Source organism: Fusarium venenatum (genome assembly GCF_020744135.1).
Source record: "Fusarium venenatum strain MPI-CAGE-CH-0201 chromosome Unknown EDB82scaffold_3, whole genome shotgun sequence".
Taxonomy (NCBI): domain Eukaryota; kingdom Fungi; phylum Ascomycota; class Sordariomycetes; order Hypocreales; family Nectriaceae; genus Fusarium; species Fusarium venenatum.
In genome coordinates, this window is record NW_027072131.1 from 5,145,406 (window position 1) to 5,158,723 (window position 13,318).

At 45.0% G+C, this 13,318-nt stretch overlaps 7 protein-coding genes across 7 annotated transcripts; 4 read left to right on the forward strand and 3 right to left on the reverse strand.

Moving 5' to 3' along the window:
• Window positions 1-1,699: 1,699 nt before the first annotated feature.
• Window positions 1,700-2,703, forward strand: EDB82DRAFT_507847 (NADH dehydrogenase 1 beta subcomplex subunit 9). Its single transcript, XM_025728132.2, has 5 exons — window positions 1,700-1,876; window positions 1,958-2,090; window positions 2,145-2,223; window positions 2,280-2,321; window positions 2,381-2,703. The coding sequence occupies exons 1-5, from the start codon at window positions 1,854-1,856 to the stop codon at window positions 2,407-2,409; spliced, it is 306 nt and encodes a 101-aa protein (XP_025582530.1). The 5' UTR covers window positions 1,700-1,853; the 3' UTR covers window positions 2,410-2,703.
• Window positions 2,704-2,706: 3 nt separating this feature from the next.
• Window positions 2,707-3,657, reverse strand: EDB82DRAFT_507851 (histone H2A). Its single transcript, XM_025728134.2, has 3 exons — window positions 3,412-3,657; window positions 3,036-3,328; window positions 2,707-2,984 (listed from the first exon to the last, which is right to left on the reverse strand). Exons 1-3 carry the CDS (start codon window positions 3,465-3,467, stop codon window positions 2,929-2,931), a joined length of 405 nt encoding a protein of 134 aa, XP_025582531.1. The 5' UTR covers window positions 3,468-3,657; the 3' UTR covers window positions 2,707-2,928.
• Window positions 3,658-5,306: 1,649 nt separating this feature from the next.
• On the forward strand, window positions 5,307-6,235 carry EDB82DRAFT_253695 (histone-fold-containing protein). Its single transcript, XM_025728136.2, has 3 exons — window positions 5,307-5,665; window positions 5,731-5,802; window positions 5,851-6,235. The coding sequence occupies exons 1-3, from the start codon at window positions 5,500-5,502 to the stop codon at window positions 6,027-6,029; spliced, it is 417 nt and encodes a 138-aa protein (XP_025582533.1). The 5' UTR covers window positions 5,307-5,499; the 3' UTR covers window positions 6,030-6,235.
• Window positions 6,236-6,285: 50 nt separating this feature from the next.
• EDB82DRAFT_507858 (uncharacterized protein) lies at window positions 6,286-8,877 on the reverse strand. Its single transcript, XM_025728137.2, has 3 exons — window positions 8,304-8,877; window positions 6,867-8,232; window positions 6,286-6,812 (listed from the first exon to the last, which is right to left on the reverse strand). The coding sequence occupies exons 1-3, from the start codon at window positions 8,452-8,454 to the stop codon at window positions 6,365-6,367; spliced, it is 1,965 nt and encodes a 654-aa protein (XP_025582534.1). The 5' UTR covers window positions 8,455-8,877; the 3' UTR covers window positions 6,286-6,364.
• A 67-nt stretch (window positions 8,878-8,944) lies between these two features.
• On the forward strand, window positions 8,945-9,208 carry EDB82DRAFT_507861 (uncharacterized protein). Its single transcript, XM_065608799.1, has one exon. The coding sequence runs from the start codon at window positions 8,963-8,965 to the stop codon at window positions 9,149-9,151; it is 189 nt and encodes a 62-aa protein (XP_065464098.1). The 5' UTR covers window positions 8,945-8,962; the 3' UTR covers window positions 9,152-9,208.
• A 163-nt stretch (window positions 9,209-9,371) lies between these two features.
• EDB82DRAFT_253760 (uncharacterized protein) lies at window positions 9,372-11,306 on the forward strand. Its single transcript, XM_065607322.1, has 4 exons — window positions 9,372-10,167; window positions 10,218-10,386; window positions 10,442-10,666; window positions 10,719-11,306. The coding sequence occupies exons 1-4, from the start codon at window positions 9,591-9,593 to the stop codon at window positions 11,104-11,106; spliced, it is 1,359 nt and encodes a 452-aa protein (XP_065464099.1). The 5' UTR covers window positions 9,372-9,590; the 3' UTR covers window positions 11,107-11,306.
• Window positions 11,307-11,341: 35 nt separating this feature from the next.
• On the reverse strand, window positions 11,342-13,056 carry EDB82DRAFT_433912 (uncharacterized protein; the record flags this gene model as incomplete). The annotated part of the gene is made up of 3 exons (XM_065607735.1): window positions 11,342-11,464; window positions 11,516-12,890; window positions 12,947-13,056. The coding sequence occupies 3 exons, from the start codon at window positions 13,054-13,056 to the stop codon at window positions 11,342-11,344; spliced, it is 1,608 nt and encodes a 535-aa protein (XP_065464100.1).
• Between the last annotated feature and the right edge of the window lie 262 nt (window positions 13,057-13,318).

A 13,318-nucleotide genomic window follows, 5' to 3' on the forward strand; every position in this document is an offset into this window, starting at 1 on the left:
TATTACCTTAATAAGAGACTAGATAGCCTTAATAATTAACTCTAGGGAGCTATTATAGTGCCTTTTAATTTAACTCTTAAGGTATTTAATTTTAAACTAGGCCTTATTAGCTATTATTAAAGTCTTTAAAGTCTAAGGGGTAAAAGGCTTAGCTACTTCTACTAGAGGCATTAGAGTCTATATCTATATATTAAGCTTTAAGATAATATAATCTAGGTTAAAAGGGATAAGCCTAGCCCCTCTATAAACTCCTTATATATTACTTTTAATAAAAGTAGCTTTAAAAGTAATATAAAAGGCATTAAAGAACTTAGTTTTAAAAATATAGGTTATAGAGAATTTAATTAAATACTTTATCTCTTAATTATATACCTTTTTTAATAGCTTAAAGTACTTAATATTAAGAGATTAAAGTAAATAAGAGATATAAGTAGGCATATAGAGTATAATAATCTTATTATTATTATAATATCTCTTATATTTAATAAAATAAAAACTTTTATAATTATTAAAAAATAAAAGGCAATAAGAATTAATTAATTATTTAACTATAGATTTATTAAAATACTTTAATTAATTAAAATTAAGCTAATTATTAGTTTATTTATTTAGCTTAATATAATAGCCTAATTGCCTAAAAGGTTAAACTTTTAATATTAATTTATAAGGTAATATTAGCCTATATTAATAATAAATAGTAAAATTAATAAACCTTTAATATTAATTACTTAAATTATAATAATCTATTTATTGTTTCCTAGCTATATTAATTTTAATCTTTTTTTTATTTTTATATTTATAATAACTATTCTTAACTATATAATACCTATTATAAAGCCATTCTTATTAATATTCTAGTTACTATTAAATTAAATATTATACTTTATAATTATATTCTCTATAAGCTAAAATTAACTAGAAATAATAATTAGATTTTAATATTTAGCTCTCTAATAATCATACCTCTAAAATATATTTTTTTTAGCTCTAGTTACTACTTAATAAAGTTATATGCCTAATATATATTAATAAGTAATATATTATAATCTATAAGTAAAAAATTAGCTATTTCTTTAATAAAATATAATTATAAGGGGAATCCTTATAAATCTAAGTTAAAGAGAAATTAGACTATTATATTCTTTTCCTAATTAAATAGTCACTATAAATTTAGTATTATATTACATTGCAATTATATGCCATTTTAGTATTAATATAAGGTTATAAAAGGCACCTAGTAGATAGTTACTGCCTATTATATACTTAATTTTAGGTTATTTTAAATAGCTTAAAGGGCAAGAGTAATTTTACTTTCATTTAAAGGTTATAGTATAACTAATAGTTAAGATATCTCTGACTATATTAAAATGTTATAAGGTAAGGGATTTTTAATCTGCTCGCTTATCTAATCCGCTCGCTTATTAAATATATTATAGCCCTTTTTAAAGCATTAGCTATTAAAAAATAAAAACACATTAATAATTATTAAAATAAATATAAGACTAAATAACTTATAGTAAGTAATAATCTTAATAGTAGTTTTAATAGTAAAAATATAAATAATATAACTCATTTAAATTTATTTTTAAATATTGTTTAGATTTCACTATAGGGTAAGTGGATTTCTCGGTAAAATATCGGGATAAGGCATCCAGGCATCTAATCTCTGCTGCCATTACCTATTGCAATCATCCATAACATCTCAACATAAATCTAGACAGCCGGCATACCAACATAACACTGAAGCGAACGTCAGCCAGTGTATTTTCCCACGACCGCCGATCAATTGTTTGACAGTGAGGAGCCTGTCTCGACTAGAGCCGGTCACGCGTACTCTCACCACCTCATTAACCATGTCGACGCGATGGGCTGCCTTGTCAGTAATCACCTCCCAAACCGTCCGCCCGACCATTGCTAGGTCTCCTGAGCTACATTTGTTAACTGCTGTTAAATCTAGGTCTCTCTACCGTCGGTCGCTGAAGCTGGCGCTAGACTGGGCTGTTCATCGACATTTGTGGCGTGGCCAGGCTCTCTATATTCGCTCACTATTCGAGGCCAATCGCAATGTCACTGATCCTAGGCATCAAAGGGTTGGCTTATCTTGATAAATTGGAAAGGAATTGAAGAGCTAATTTGTTGGACAGGCTCTGTTGACGGAGACCGAGAAGCTGCTAGAGAGCTGGAAACACCCGGACCCTTACACTCCCCCGACAGCTCCTGGGGGTGAGTTTTCCAGCAAATGTAACCAACCTCGAGCCATCACTGACATCAATGTGCAGGTTCGAAGTACGAGCGAAACCTCCCATCGCCTGTTCTCGACCGTGAGTTTATGCCCAGCACATCCGAACCACGCGCACAACGGAAACTAATATATCAACAGCCCCTCCACACCCTGTTAACCGACATTAAAATTGAGGATTTATTCGGGTCGTATAAGGAGACATGTGTATATAGAGGATATGGGTCTTCTCAACGCAAGGATTATAGTATCAATCAAATGAAATTTAGTCAACGAACCTATAATCGATTAGCTACCTGTTAGTTAATACTGTTGTAGTAAGAGTGCCATAAACTCTTAGCTACTCCACTTGCTAACGTGCTCTGTTCTCCAACAGGAGAACTCGTACCGCCAATTCGATCAGGGGCAAGATACATAATTAAGAAAGACAATGTCCAACGGATATTCAGTTCTGGTAACACAGCACTGGGTATTGTTTTAATTTATCAAACAGAGATCATAGAAAGCATAAAGTTGATCTTAGAAGTATTCTTATTTCATGACCATAGCCGTGGGGGATTATTGTACAACCCTAACGCGCGAATAAACTGATGAAAAGCAACCGTGTAAACCCTTAAACCGTGACCCCTTTGTCATGACAACCGAAACAACCTGCCATCGCATGGAAAAACAGAACCAAAAAGACCCGATTACAGCTCCATGCTGGAGGTCTTGCCAGTCTTGCCAGTCTTCTTGGGCAAAAGGTCTAGAGGAAGAGTTAGTAACAGAAGAATGCCGAGCCAAGTATGCAACTTACTCTGGTGAATGTTGGGGAGAACACCACCCTGGGCGATGGTGACGTGACCCAAAAGCTTGTTCAACTCCTCATCGTTTCGGATGGCGAGCTGAAGATGACGGGGAATGATACGGGTCTTCTTGTTGTCGCGGGCAGCGTTACCAGCCAACTCGAGGATTTCGGCAGCGAGGTACTCGAGGACGGCAGCGAGGTAAACAGGGGCACCAGCACCGACACGCTGAGCGTAGTTGCCCTTTCGGAGGAGGCGGTGGACACGACCGACAGGGAAAGCGAGACCAGCCTTGGAGGAACGCCTTGACAAAGTTGTTAGCGTTACAGATCAAACAGATGATGACGCGACTTGATAGGCGCGTCAAACGAGAAAGGAGATACTTACGATTGCGCGTTCTTGGAGCCAGAGGCCTTGCCGCCAGACTTGCCGCCGCCAGTCATTTTGAAAGAGTTATGGTTTGGGGGAGTGGTGGTTAAAAAGGGAGTTGTGAGTCTGAAAGACTGTGAGATGGAAGAGAGTGTCGAAAGGCTTGGTTGTGATGACGATTGGTGGATGAGAAGTGGAAGAGATAAATGCTGGCGGGGGACGTAGAGGTTAAGTACTTTTCGCGCGTCAGAGCTCTGATCCCAGATCACTCGCAGCTAGCAACGCGATTCTGCGCTAACCGGATACAGCAAAATTGAGTTACCAAGCTGTGCATTAAAAAATAAAATCGACCCCCTGGCGCGCTTGCATCATTAATGGGCCGCTTTCCCCCCCAGCAAAGTAATAAAACCAACGGGGCCTCTTCGCGCTTGCGCTCTTGCAATTCCCAAATCACTTGCGCGTTATTATGCTCTCGTTTCTGCCCTGGCCGCACCACAAGCTTTCCGCCTTGTATATTTATTTCGGTTCCTATATTTTTCTCTTGCATGAAGTATACAAAATCTCTGATCAAAGCGATTTAATGATTGGAGGATTACGCAGTTCAGAATCAGTACTGTTTTCAGGTAGTTTGAGTCTCCCCGGTTTGCGATCCTTGAGTGCGTCCATATCATCACGTCTGCTCTGGCTTTTCCCGGTTGCTCAGTCGGCAAATCTAGCGCGGAGTTCTCGGGGTCTGGTTCATACAACAGGTCTCTTTGAAGTTGGTTTTCCAACCTGTTCTGGACTTTGATCTTGTTTTAAATCTATTCAATTTGAAGATCCTTTAGATTTTCAAGGCATATTTCGGGTCCTTTTTCTTATCCAAACTCAGCGAATGTTTGTCACTTACTGGTATGTTACTTCGAATTTATATATATATATATATATATTATTTTTTTTGGATTTTTTTATATAGTAAATTTAGTACTTCGGATATAAATAAACCTAAAATTGGCTTCTTGGACCCCAGATTAAGGTGATGTGACGTTTATAGTAGCATGTACAGATGGTCCACAAATTCAATTCCCCGGGTTTTCAAGACGGATCTTGACAAGATCTGATATTAAAGACGGCCACCGCGGAGCCAACAGCCCTACAGGTCTCGGTCTTCGGGACTCGTACGGCTGGAGAATGTGGAGAGAATGAACGGAACGGGAGCCTCTGGCATGGCTGCTCCGGGTGCCGAGTGGTGATGCGTCGCCGCAATGATGGGTCGCAGCCCGAAGTCTTTAATACGGAGCGGGCGCGTCAATGAGACGCGGATAGGTACGGCAGGGATAGAGAACCGAACATGTACGGAGGGTTCAAAGGTGCTACACATGTCTAATATACGGATAGATTCTCCGGGTTCAAGACTTGACGCATTAAAATTGAACGAATCACAGTCATTATGGCAATATTAAACAGCATCAATGAAAACCAAGGCATTATACATGTAAGCAACATCTTCCAGCACATTAGTATGTCTCGACATGTGTATGCAAGTAAAGTGTGTATGTAAAAGGAAAGAACTGAAAGCACATAGAAAGAATGACCCGTGTTGGGACGCGAGCGCTGTGGATATGTGCGTGTGCGGGTGATGGCGATGGGAGACCGAGTGAAGTCGCGATGGATGATAGTTTGCTTGACGCGAAAATCAGATGCTTGCTTGGTTGCATGCATCAAAAGATGATGGAAAAGATGTATGTACGTTGGGGCCACTCTTTTGAAGATTACAGAAGGTAAGTGGCCAATGAAAAAAAAGAACCATCATCCATTTTTTATTTCACCACCAGCAACGGAAAAGAGGGGCTGGCATGTCCCTCCCCAGCAGCCCAGCCCAGATCACCTCCACCAGCCGCTAAGTACAACCACGCGTGCGCACGCCCCCCAGGCAATCAGTAACCCGCTAACTACGACACGCGCCCAGCTACAAAAACCCAACCCACCCCCCGATCCTCTTGTTTCGCCATCAACTTCCATCTCACAACAGCATCTTCTCGCCTTCCAGCAACTTGACCAACGCACGAGTTTTAACTCAACCGAATCAATCAACTACACTTTTCACCAACTCTCAAATCTTTCGAAATGGCTCCCAAGGCTGCTGACAAGAAGCCCGCCTCCAAGGCTCCCGCTGCTACTGCCTCCAAGGCTCCTGAGAAGAAGGACGCCGGCAAGAAGACCGCCGCTTCTGGCGACAAGAAGAAGCGCTCCAAGACCCGCAAGGAGACTTACTCTTCTTACATCTACAAGGGTGAGTTTCAATCGCGCTTTATCCTATGTCGCATCAGAACGCGTCGTGCTAACTTGCATTCCTAGTCCTCAAGCAGGTCCATCCCGACACTGGTATCTCCAACCGCGCCATGTCCATCCTGAACTCCTTCGTCAACGGTATGTCTTTTTGTCTTCTTAGTCTAATAATTCTAACTCTTGGTTCAGACATCTTCGAGCGTGTCGCTTCTGAGGCTTCCAAGCTTGCCGCCTACAACAAGAAGTCCACCATCTCCTCCCGAGAGATCCAGACCTCTGTCCGCCTCATCCTCCCCGGTGAGCTTGCCAAGCACGCTGTCTCTGAGGGTACCAAGGCCGTTACCAAGTACTCTTCCTCGACGAAATAGGTGGTTTGATAGCTTGATTTGTTTTGGGCATTTAGTTTTTCACGCGTGGCATCAGGGTGTCATGAATCTGAGGTTTCACGGGGATCCAGCCCTGTTTTTGGGGGCCTCATAATGCGTTACGGATGGTTTTGTTTTTTTTTTATCCTGGGGGCAATGTCTTCACACACGGGCAACGGGGTTCGCGGTTGTACAATAAACATCGAGAATAGGGTCTCGATCAAATGAATTCGTGCACATTAGCTTTCTGTCATCTTTCTATTGTGTATCCCATTCCTTAATGTAAATCCACAATCTCTTGCAGTCACAGTGGATTCCGATTACCCTAACTCATACATCTAACCCAGACCAGCCTTGGTTCGCTTCATAGTCTGCGTAACAGGTTGCATGATTCCTTTGTTGTCCGACGCGCCTAATGCCGTTCCCATACTCCATCCCATCTTCTCCAACATGGCTCTTCCACGATTCTCAATGCCCAGTTCAGGCGCCGAACCGCCAACGACCTCGCCATCTTGATATGTGGCAGCTGCGACAGAAGCACCGCTGCGAACGGGAGGTAGTCGTTTGCCTTTCCTACCCTTGTCAAGTCGAGGGAGATATTTCCGATTCACACGATTAAAGGCGTGGTTAAACGTTGCTTCGACATACGGAAGCGTACGTCCTGTTCGATATAGTGTAGGTCGTCGTTGATCACCTTTTCCTATCGATTTGGATTTAATCTTGAACTTATTCGCCAGGTCGTGTATTATTTTGCGGGCATGGTTATCCATTGGGGGCAAGGTGAGCCTAGAAGTGTGTGAGTCAAACATGCCACTTTGAGTTGTAGAGGAAGGACCTTACTGTTCATCACCACTGATCATGAATGACCGCATCTCATCTCCAACTTGGTCCATATTCATTCCATCTGGGTATTTGATGCGTAGATCATCAGGGTTCGTTTTCTTTCCCAGCATGCCAAGTGCGCGCATCTCCTCTCTCTGTCTCTTACGCTCCGATTTCTTAAGCCTGTCGTTCTTCCAGTTCGTCTGGAGTGTTGCTTCTAACTCAGAATCGGATAGATTGAAGTTGATCTGAGCTCTTGCGCCTTTGCCCTTACGGGAACGCAGGCTTGGTCGATCCCAATCCATCATGTCGAAGTCATCGACGAACATTTGCCGCTGTGTTGGCTTCCTGGCGGGCTCTTCACCGTCGGAGTCTGAATCACTAAGAGAGTCTCCAAAATTGACGTCCTCCATCCCCAAGTCATAGCCTAACCCGTGGCCAGCAATCAACTGCGCCAGCGTCTCGTCATCGATCTCACTTGGAGGGTCATCTCCATCGTTGGCGTCGGATTTGTGCTCCAGCTCTTCATCTGATTGATCTCCGTCTGTGGCGTACGCATGTGTGGTGGAGGCTTGCTGCTGACAGTTGGTGTCGGACAGTTCACTAGCATCAGAATCTATTTCACCCTGTACAAGTTCTTTGAAATACTCATCCACATCGCTGTTTTCTTTCAAGTTTGCAATATAGTCTGCAAAGATAGCATCCTCTTCTGCCTTCACGCGATCGATCTCTTTGCGCTTGTCACGCTGCTTCTGCTTCTTTTCGTTCTTTGTCGATTTACTATTTCGCACTCGTTCCGTAGGTAGCTCGGGTACTAGGGATGGCTCCGATCGTGCAGGCTCGTTGGTGATAGCTTGTTCGACGACACGAATTTCTGTTTGCATCTGCACCATGTCGATATTAGACATGTGTTCGGGCTTTCTTAGGGCGCCTCGGCCCTTGAAAAGTATGACCTCGTCACTGGAGGTGCTGCTTCTTGAAGAGGGTCGTTCAGGTATCTGAACCGTCAGTTTGGCCTGGTTCTCTTGTGTCTGATCTCCTTTCAGATCGAAGAAGAAACACGGCGCATCTGGTGTGTCATCTTTCAAGGTAGTCCTTCCTTGGATGGCTTCCTCAAGGTCATCCGGTCCTATAATTCCATCCTCGTCACTTTCTTTGAGGTCCTCCTGGTTCATGTATGGTTCATCGTCCTGTGTTTCTTCATTTACCCCCACGATTCCCGACTCGTCGTTCGCTCCATCCATAATCTCATCAAGCAACTTCAGTGGTTCACTAGGGCCAGCGCTTACGAATGTTACTGGTCGCGACCGCAGGCTAGAGTTTCCCCATGCGGAGTGATCATGTTGGGAGGTCTGGCGGGCTTCGTCGGCGAGTGTAAATCCAACTAGAATGTGTTAACTCTGCACGGAACCGTAGATTTTACGCTGCCTGTTCCAACATCTCAGTAACTCTTACCAGTTTCGTCTCGAATAAAATTGACTTGTGGCGATGTTGAAAAATAACTCCCACGACCACGAAAGGATCCTCTCCCCCCACGAGCTCCTCGTCCGCCTCTGTCGTTCTTTGCGCCACGGGGCGCTGGAGGTCCTTTCTTGTTTCTCGCCATGGTTATGTTAGGATAAGGCAGCCTTCATAGTGTGCGTTCGTGTCAACAGGGCGAACGGGTGGTTAATATATGGGTGGGTTGAGCGCCTTAAAATTTAAGCTCCTTGGTGGAAAAGCGTCGTAGTACAGAAATTTGTTGATGGCAAACAAACGAGTCACCCCGCCGTAGACTATCAATATTGCTGGTCTGTCGATTGGCTCGGAAGAGATTGGGCGGTGTTCCGGATTCTATCGATAAGTGTCATGGAAGTCTGAGATCCAATGTCGTAGTGGCGTTCCAGATGGGGCGGTCTAGTGTTTGAGATGGGCAGGAATCAACAAGCAGGTACGGTACAGTACGTACTCTGGATCACCATGATTGATAGAGGTACTAAGGTATTTTGTAGTATAGGGTAGGATAAAGTTATACAGCTTCAGTATAAAAATATTCGAAATTTACAAGTCACATTAATTCAAATCTACCTGATAGGTGTCTGTTAAGCTTTTATATACTTTCATATATTACAGGTATGCTTTTTAATGGTTTTCTGGGCTCATGTACTGCATACATTGCTGTTTGTCGTTTTTATGCTGTTTTCTTTCCCAGCTCAACCCATTGTATGAATGAAGTTAAGCTGGCCTTCCCCAATTATTCCAGTGTTATAGCATCCGCACTAGTAACGACGATGCACTTAATATACGCGCCTCCACACGCGTAAACACCTACGAAAAGCGCAATAACATCACGAACAAGCGATTTTTATACCTGGTGACTGTATACACACGAGCTCAGTTTTTCATCTCATACCGAGATCCGGACATCAAGGCGTGTCGCAAATGGCCCGTGCACACACTCCATCGCGTGCGTAATAGACCCACTCTAATTGTAAAATCCACCTTAGACGCTCTCACCTACTAGTCGCCCTCCAGACAGGAGTCACAAGTGACTGGTCCCCGCTGCCCACCGGCCCCAGCTGACTCCCCACTGGGCTGCTACTAGAGCAGGACCCCGTTGCCCATCTGCCTTGCCTGCTGCCTTTCAACATCATGGAAGCTGTCCTGCTTACTTACTAGGTTCTTAACAAGCACAGTTGTTATTCTGCATTTCAACGCAGAGATAGTTTGATACCGCAATTATACATATTACATTATAACGGAATGCAAAGGGTCATGGCCAACGTTGACCTAGCACCTTATCGGCGAATTGTGCAAATATTCTGGGACCCAGAGCCCACCAACGATGTCGTTCACGACCAACCAGTCTGGTGTTTGGGACGCTCCTATCGGCTCAACGGCAAGAAGAATACCAAGGCCGATGACCACCATCCACAGACACCTCCACCAGTACTGAAGGCTGAAGCAGAAATCCAACAAGCTCACGATACAGCTCAACCGCCAAACCCGCCAACAAATGCACCCGACACACCTCCGGACTCGATATCGAGTAGCTTCTCTTCATCACTGGCATACGACGACCCAGTGGACGACGGGGGATGGCCAACTGGGTTTATAAGCGATTTCGAATCCAAGATATGGATGACGTACCGATCCGAGTTCGAGCCCATTCCCCGATCCACCAACCCACAAGCAACATCCGCACTTTCATTGTCCATGAGACTCAAGAGTCAACTCGGCGACCAAAGTCCATTTTCTTCGGACAGTGGGTGGGGATGTATGATTCGTTCAGGACAAAGTTTGCTCGCAAATGCCATAGCCATGGTCCGCATAGGCAGAGGTAAGTCTGAGTACTCATGTCAGTTCCATCACGCTTCTAACATCTAGGAGACTGGCGCCGGGGAGAATCAGTAGAAGAGGAATGCCGCCTACTTAAAGACTTCGCCGATGACCCTAGAGCTCCCTACTCGATTCATAGCTTCGTTCGACACGGCGCCAGTGCTTGTGGCAAATACCCTGGCGAATGGTTTGGGCCATCAGCGACTGCCCGTTGTATACAGTACGTGAACACATATGCGTCAAAACCGTCAAAGTTCCTCTGACACGTATTGTAGAGCACTGACAAACTCCCATGAGTCCTCAATCAGAGTATACTCAACTGGTGACGGACCTGATGTGTACGAGGACGAATTTATGAAGATTGCGAAGCCGCCAGGCGAAGACTTCCATCCCACGCTTGTGTTAGTAGGAACTCGGCTAGGAATCGACAAAATCACACCTGTGTATTGGGAAGCTCTTATCGCAGCCCTGCAGATGCCGCAATCTGTAGGAATCGCAGGGCAAGTACTATCAATACATCACCCGCATCTTCAACATACTGACCATATGCAGTGGTCGTCCATCATCGTCCCACTACTTTATAGGCGCGCAAGGATCTTTCCTTTTTTATCTTGATCCTCATCATACAAGAACAGCCCTTCCATATCACGAAGACCCCGCCGAATACACCAGTGAAGAAATCGCATCATGTCATACCTCTCGGCTGCGCCGTGTCCATGTCCGTGAGATGGATCCCAGCATGCTGATCGGCTTCTTGATCCAAAACGAGGCTGACTGGCAAGAACTGAAGCGAAATGTCAAGCATGTGCAAGGCAAGTCAATTATACATATAACAGACCGAAACGCAGTCCTTGGAGGCTCAAGTGAGGGCCGACAAAGCGCCATTGATGAAGTTGAAACGTTGAGCGATGATGATACGGATACCATTCATGAGGCATAGGTTTGGGCTTAGGGCCCGGCGTTTTGGTATGTTTTCCTGAGGTAATAGGTGGGCATGGGCATTATTCGAGATAGACGATGAAATTGAACTGAACGAATTTCCTTGTGACAGCTCGTTTTGCCATTGATACGTGGAGCTGGCCTGGCATATTTCGTCGGCTAGCAGTGTGTTGAGATGATGATGTTACAGTCGCATCTGTGCGGTAGGTGATAACGTGGCATATAACCCAAGGTGTTTATCGTTTCTTCTTCCCGCTGCCCCCAGTCGCTGGTTTTAGTGCGGCGTGTCCCTCATCACGGATATGCGCGAACAGCTTTGACCTGGAAGTGAACGACTCCCCACAAGATCCACACTGTGGCTTTCATCTTTCTCAGTATACAACAATTAATTCGCAGCGAAATCAACGTACTGAAATTTCCTGCTGTGTTTGTGCAGCTGCAGCCTTCTTGGCACGCTTTGCTTTCGCTTTTCCAACCTTTTTGCCTTGCGCGGGCTCGTCAACAGATAGACTATGAACAGATGCAGATAGTTCATCTTCATTGGTCATGTTGTTATCCGATTTGTGTTTGCTGGTGTTAGTTATTCTCTCCTCGACAACGTCTCTTGGTGCATAGTCAGGGTCATCCGAAGCGTCCACGGAATGTGCAAGCATTTCCTCCTGCGATTCGTTGTTGAAAGAAGGCACATCTTGTTCGACAGGAATTGTGCTAACTGAGCCCCTCTCCTTCTTCTCCTTGTACTTTCTGGACGTTGTATCTTCTTCCTGATCGTCCTGGTTGGCGGTCTCTTGACTCGAAGGTGATACCTCGTCAAGCTGCAACTCAGTACCTTCGCGCTTCATCTGTCGTCGCAATTGCTGAACTGCCTTGGTATGTTTCTTGCTCTTCTCGTGTGCCTCAAGCTGCTTCTCGCTCTTAAAAGTCTTGTTGCACACGACACATTCCAAAATCTCGACCTCGGACTCCTCCTCAGACTCCGAGAAACCACCCTCCGCTCCATTGTCGTCAGATCGGGCCTGGGCCCAATCAGGGATCTCAAAGGCAGACATGCGCTCTTGATTCGCTGCGCGCGACCGAGCGGCCTGAGCAGCAGCAGCGTTGCGCAACGAAGCTTGGCGCTCGTCATGAGTCTGAGAGTTTGGTAGGTATCTGGGGTCTCTTTTGCGCACAAAGCCCACCAGGAAGTTGACAGCGTCGTTGAACTCTCGTATAGCATCGTCACGCATCTTCTTGTTCTCCTTCTCCATCAGGCGGCGTACGCGGCGATCAGGGGCCTCAGAAAGACGGTACTTATCTTTCCAACCAAACGACTTGACTGTTGAGAAGCCAGCCCATGCGTTGTAGAAAGGCCTGACTACATCCTCGTAGTCATCGTCGGAAGAACCAAAAGTCGGGTAGTCTCGTAAGTTGAGGTCGTCGTTGTCTGCAGCAACCTCTTCCTCCAATGCTAAATGCTCAAAAGTCTCTCTGCAAATCCCATAGAAGCCCGTTGGTTCATCGTCGAAAGACACAGCAGCGTTGAACTTGCGTATCAAGCCCATAATCTCCTCGGCCGATGTAAGTCGCACATTTCGGAAGGTAGTGGGGTTCCCGCCGTCCTCGTCGGCATCTTTTCCGCTCAGGATGGCGTCTCGGTGTGAGTCATACCATGCTCTCTCCTGAGGGTCGGACAGGATCTCGTAGGCGGTTTGGACTTCGGCAAAGCGGCGTGTGGCATTTTCGACATCGTTGTAGTTACGATCAGGATGAAGCTCGAGAGCTTTTCGGCGGTAAGCTCGCTTAATCCTGTGTGATAGTCGTTAGTGAGAAGAGACAGAAAAAAAATCATTTTGGAGAGCCACTCTTCATCTGTTGCTGAACGCTCGACGTTTAACAGTTCGTAGTAACATGTCTTTGCAACAGGAGTAGAACCACCAGCATTTGAGTTCTCGGAAGATTGTTGGGCACCCATGGCTACTTGGTAAGCAACGCGGGACCTTTGAAAAAATATGCTATAGCCAGGTAGATTGGTGTTGTTGGACAGCGTGGAGAAAAAAGTTTAGAGTGGCAGTGGTTTATTTATCTATAATGGTCGCTTTTAGAGTGTTGCGAGGTCGGTTAAGTGAAAGATGGAGGGGTATCGCGGGGCAAAATCAGCAGTGGACAATTTATGCAGGTATTTTGTATAAATTTATCCCCGTACGGTTTATCTCCGCTATTTGATGGGTTTCTGA

Excerpts from the sequence above, each read along its gene's own strand:
- EDB82DRAFT_507847 (XM_025728132.2), top strand. The coding sequence starts at position 1,854 with ATGTCGACGCGATGGGCTGCCTT. Across the intron at positions 1,877-1,957 it reads TCGACGCGATGGGCTGCCTT|GTCTCTCTACCGTCGGTCGC; the intron begins GTCAGTAATCAC and ends TGTTAAATCTAG. Across the intron at positions 2,091-2,144 it reads CTGATCCTAGGCATCAAAGG|GCTCTGTTGACGGAGACCGA; the intron begins GTTGGCTTATCT and ends TTTGTTGGACAG.
- EDB82DRAFT_507851 (XM_025728134.2), bottom strand. The coding sequence starts at position 3,467 with ATGACTGGCGGCGGCAAGTCTGGCGGCAAGGCCTCTGGCTCCAAGAAC. Across the intron at positions 3,329-3,411 it reads GGCTCCAAGAACGCGCAATC|GCGTTCCTCCAAGGCTGGTC; the intron begins GTAAGTATCTCC and ends AACTTTGTCAAG. Across the intron at positions 2,985-3,035 it reads TCTCCCCAACATTCACCAGA|ACCTTTTGCCCAAGAAGACT; the intron begins GTAAGTTGCATA and ends CTCTTCCTCTAG.
- EDB82DRAFT_253695 (XM_025728136.2), top strand. The coding sequence starts at position 5,500 with ATGGCTCCCAAGGCTGCTGACAAGAAGCCCGCCTCCAAGGCTCCCGCT. Across the intron at positions 5,666-5,730 it reads CTCTTCTTACATCTACAAGG|TCCTCAAGCAGGTCCATCCC; the intron begins GTGAGTTTCAAT and ends TTGCATTCCTAG. Across the intron at positions 5,803-5,850 it reads CCTGAACTCCTTCGTCAACG|ACATCTTCGAGCGTGTCGCT; the intron begins GTATGTCTTTTT and ends CTCTTGGTTCAG.
- EDB82DRAFT_507858 (XM_025728137.2), bottom strand. The coding sequence starts at position 8,454 with ATGGCGAGAAACAAGAAAGGACCTCCAGCGCCCCGTGGCGCAAAGAAC. Across the intron at positions 8,233-8,303 it reads TTTTATTCGAGACGAAACTG|TTGGATTTACACTCGCCGAC; the intron begins GTAAGAGTTACT and ends AACACATTCTAG. Across the intron at positions 6,813-6,866 it reads ATGATCAGTGGTGATGAACA|GCTCACCTTGCCCCCAATGG; the intron begins GTAAGGTCCTTC and ends ACACACTTCTAG.
- EDB82DRAFT_507861 (XM_065608799.1), top strand. The coding sequence starts at position 8,963 with ATGCTTTTTAATGGTTTTCTGGGCTCATGTACTGCATACATTGCTGTT.
- EDB82DRAFT_253760 (XM_065607322.1), top strand. The coding sequence starts at position 9,591 with ATGCAAAGGGTCATGGCCAACGTTGACCTAGCACCTTATCGGCGAATT. Across the intron at positions 10,168-10,217 it reads CATGGTCCGCATAGGCAGAG|ACTGGCGCCGGGGAGAATCA; the intron begins GTAAGTCTGAGT and ends AACATCTAGGAG. Across the intron at positions 10,667-10,718 it reads CAATCTGTAGGAATCGCAGG|TGGTCGTCCATCATCGTCCC; the intron begins GCAAGTACTATC and ends GACCATATGCAG.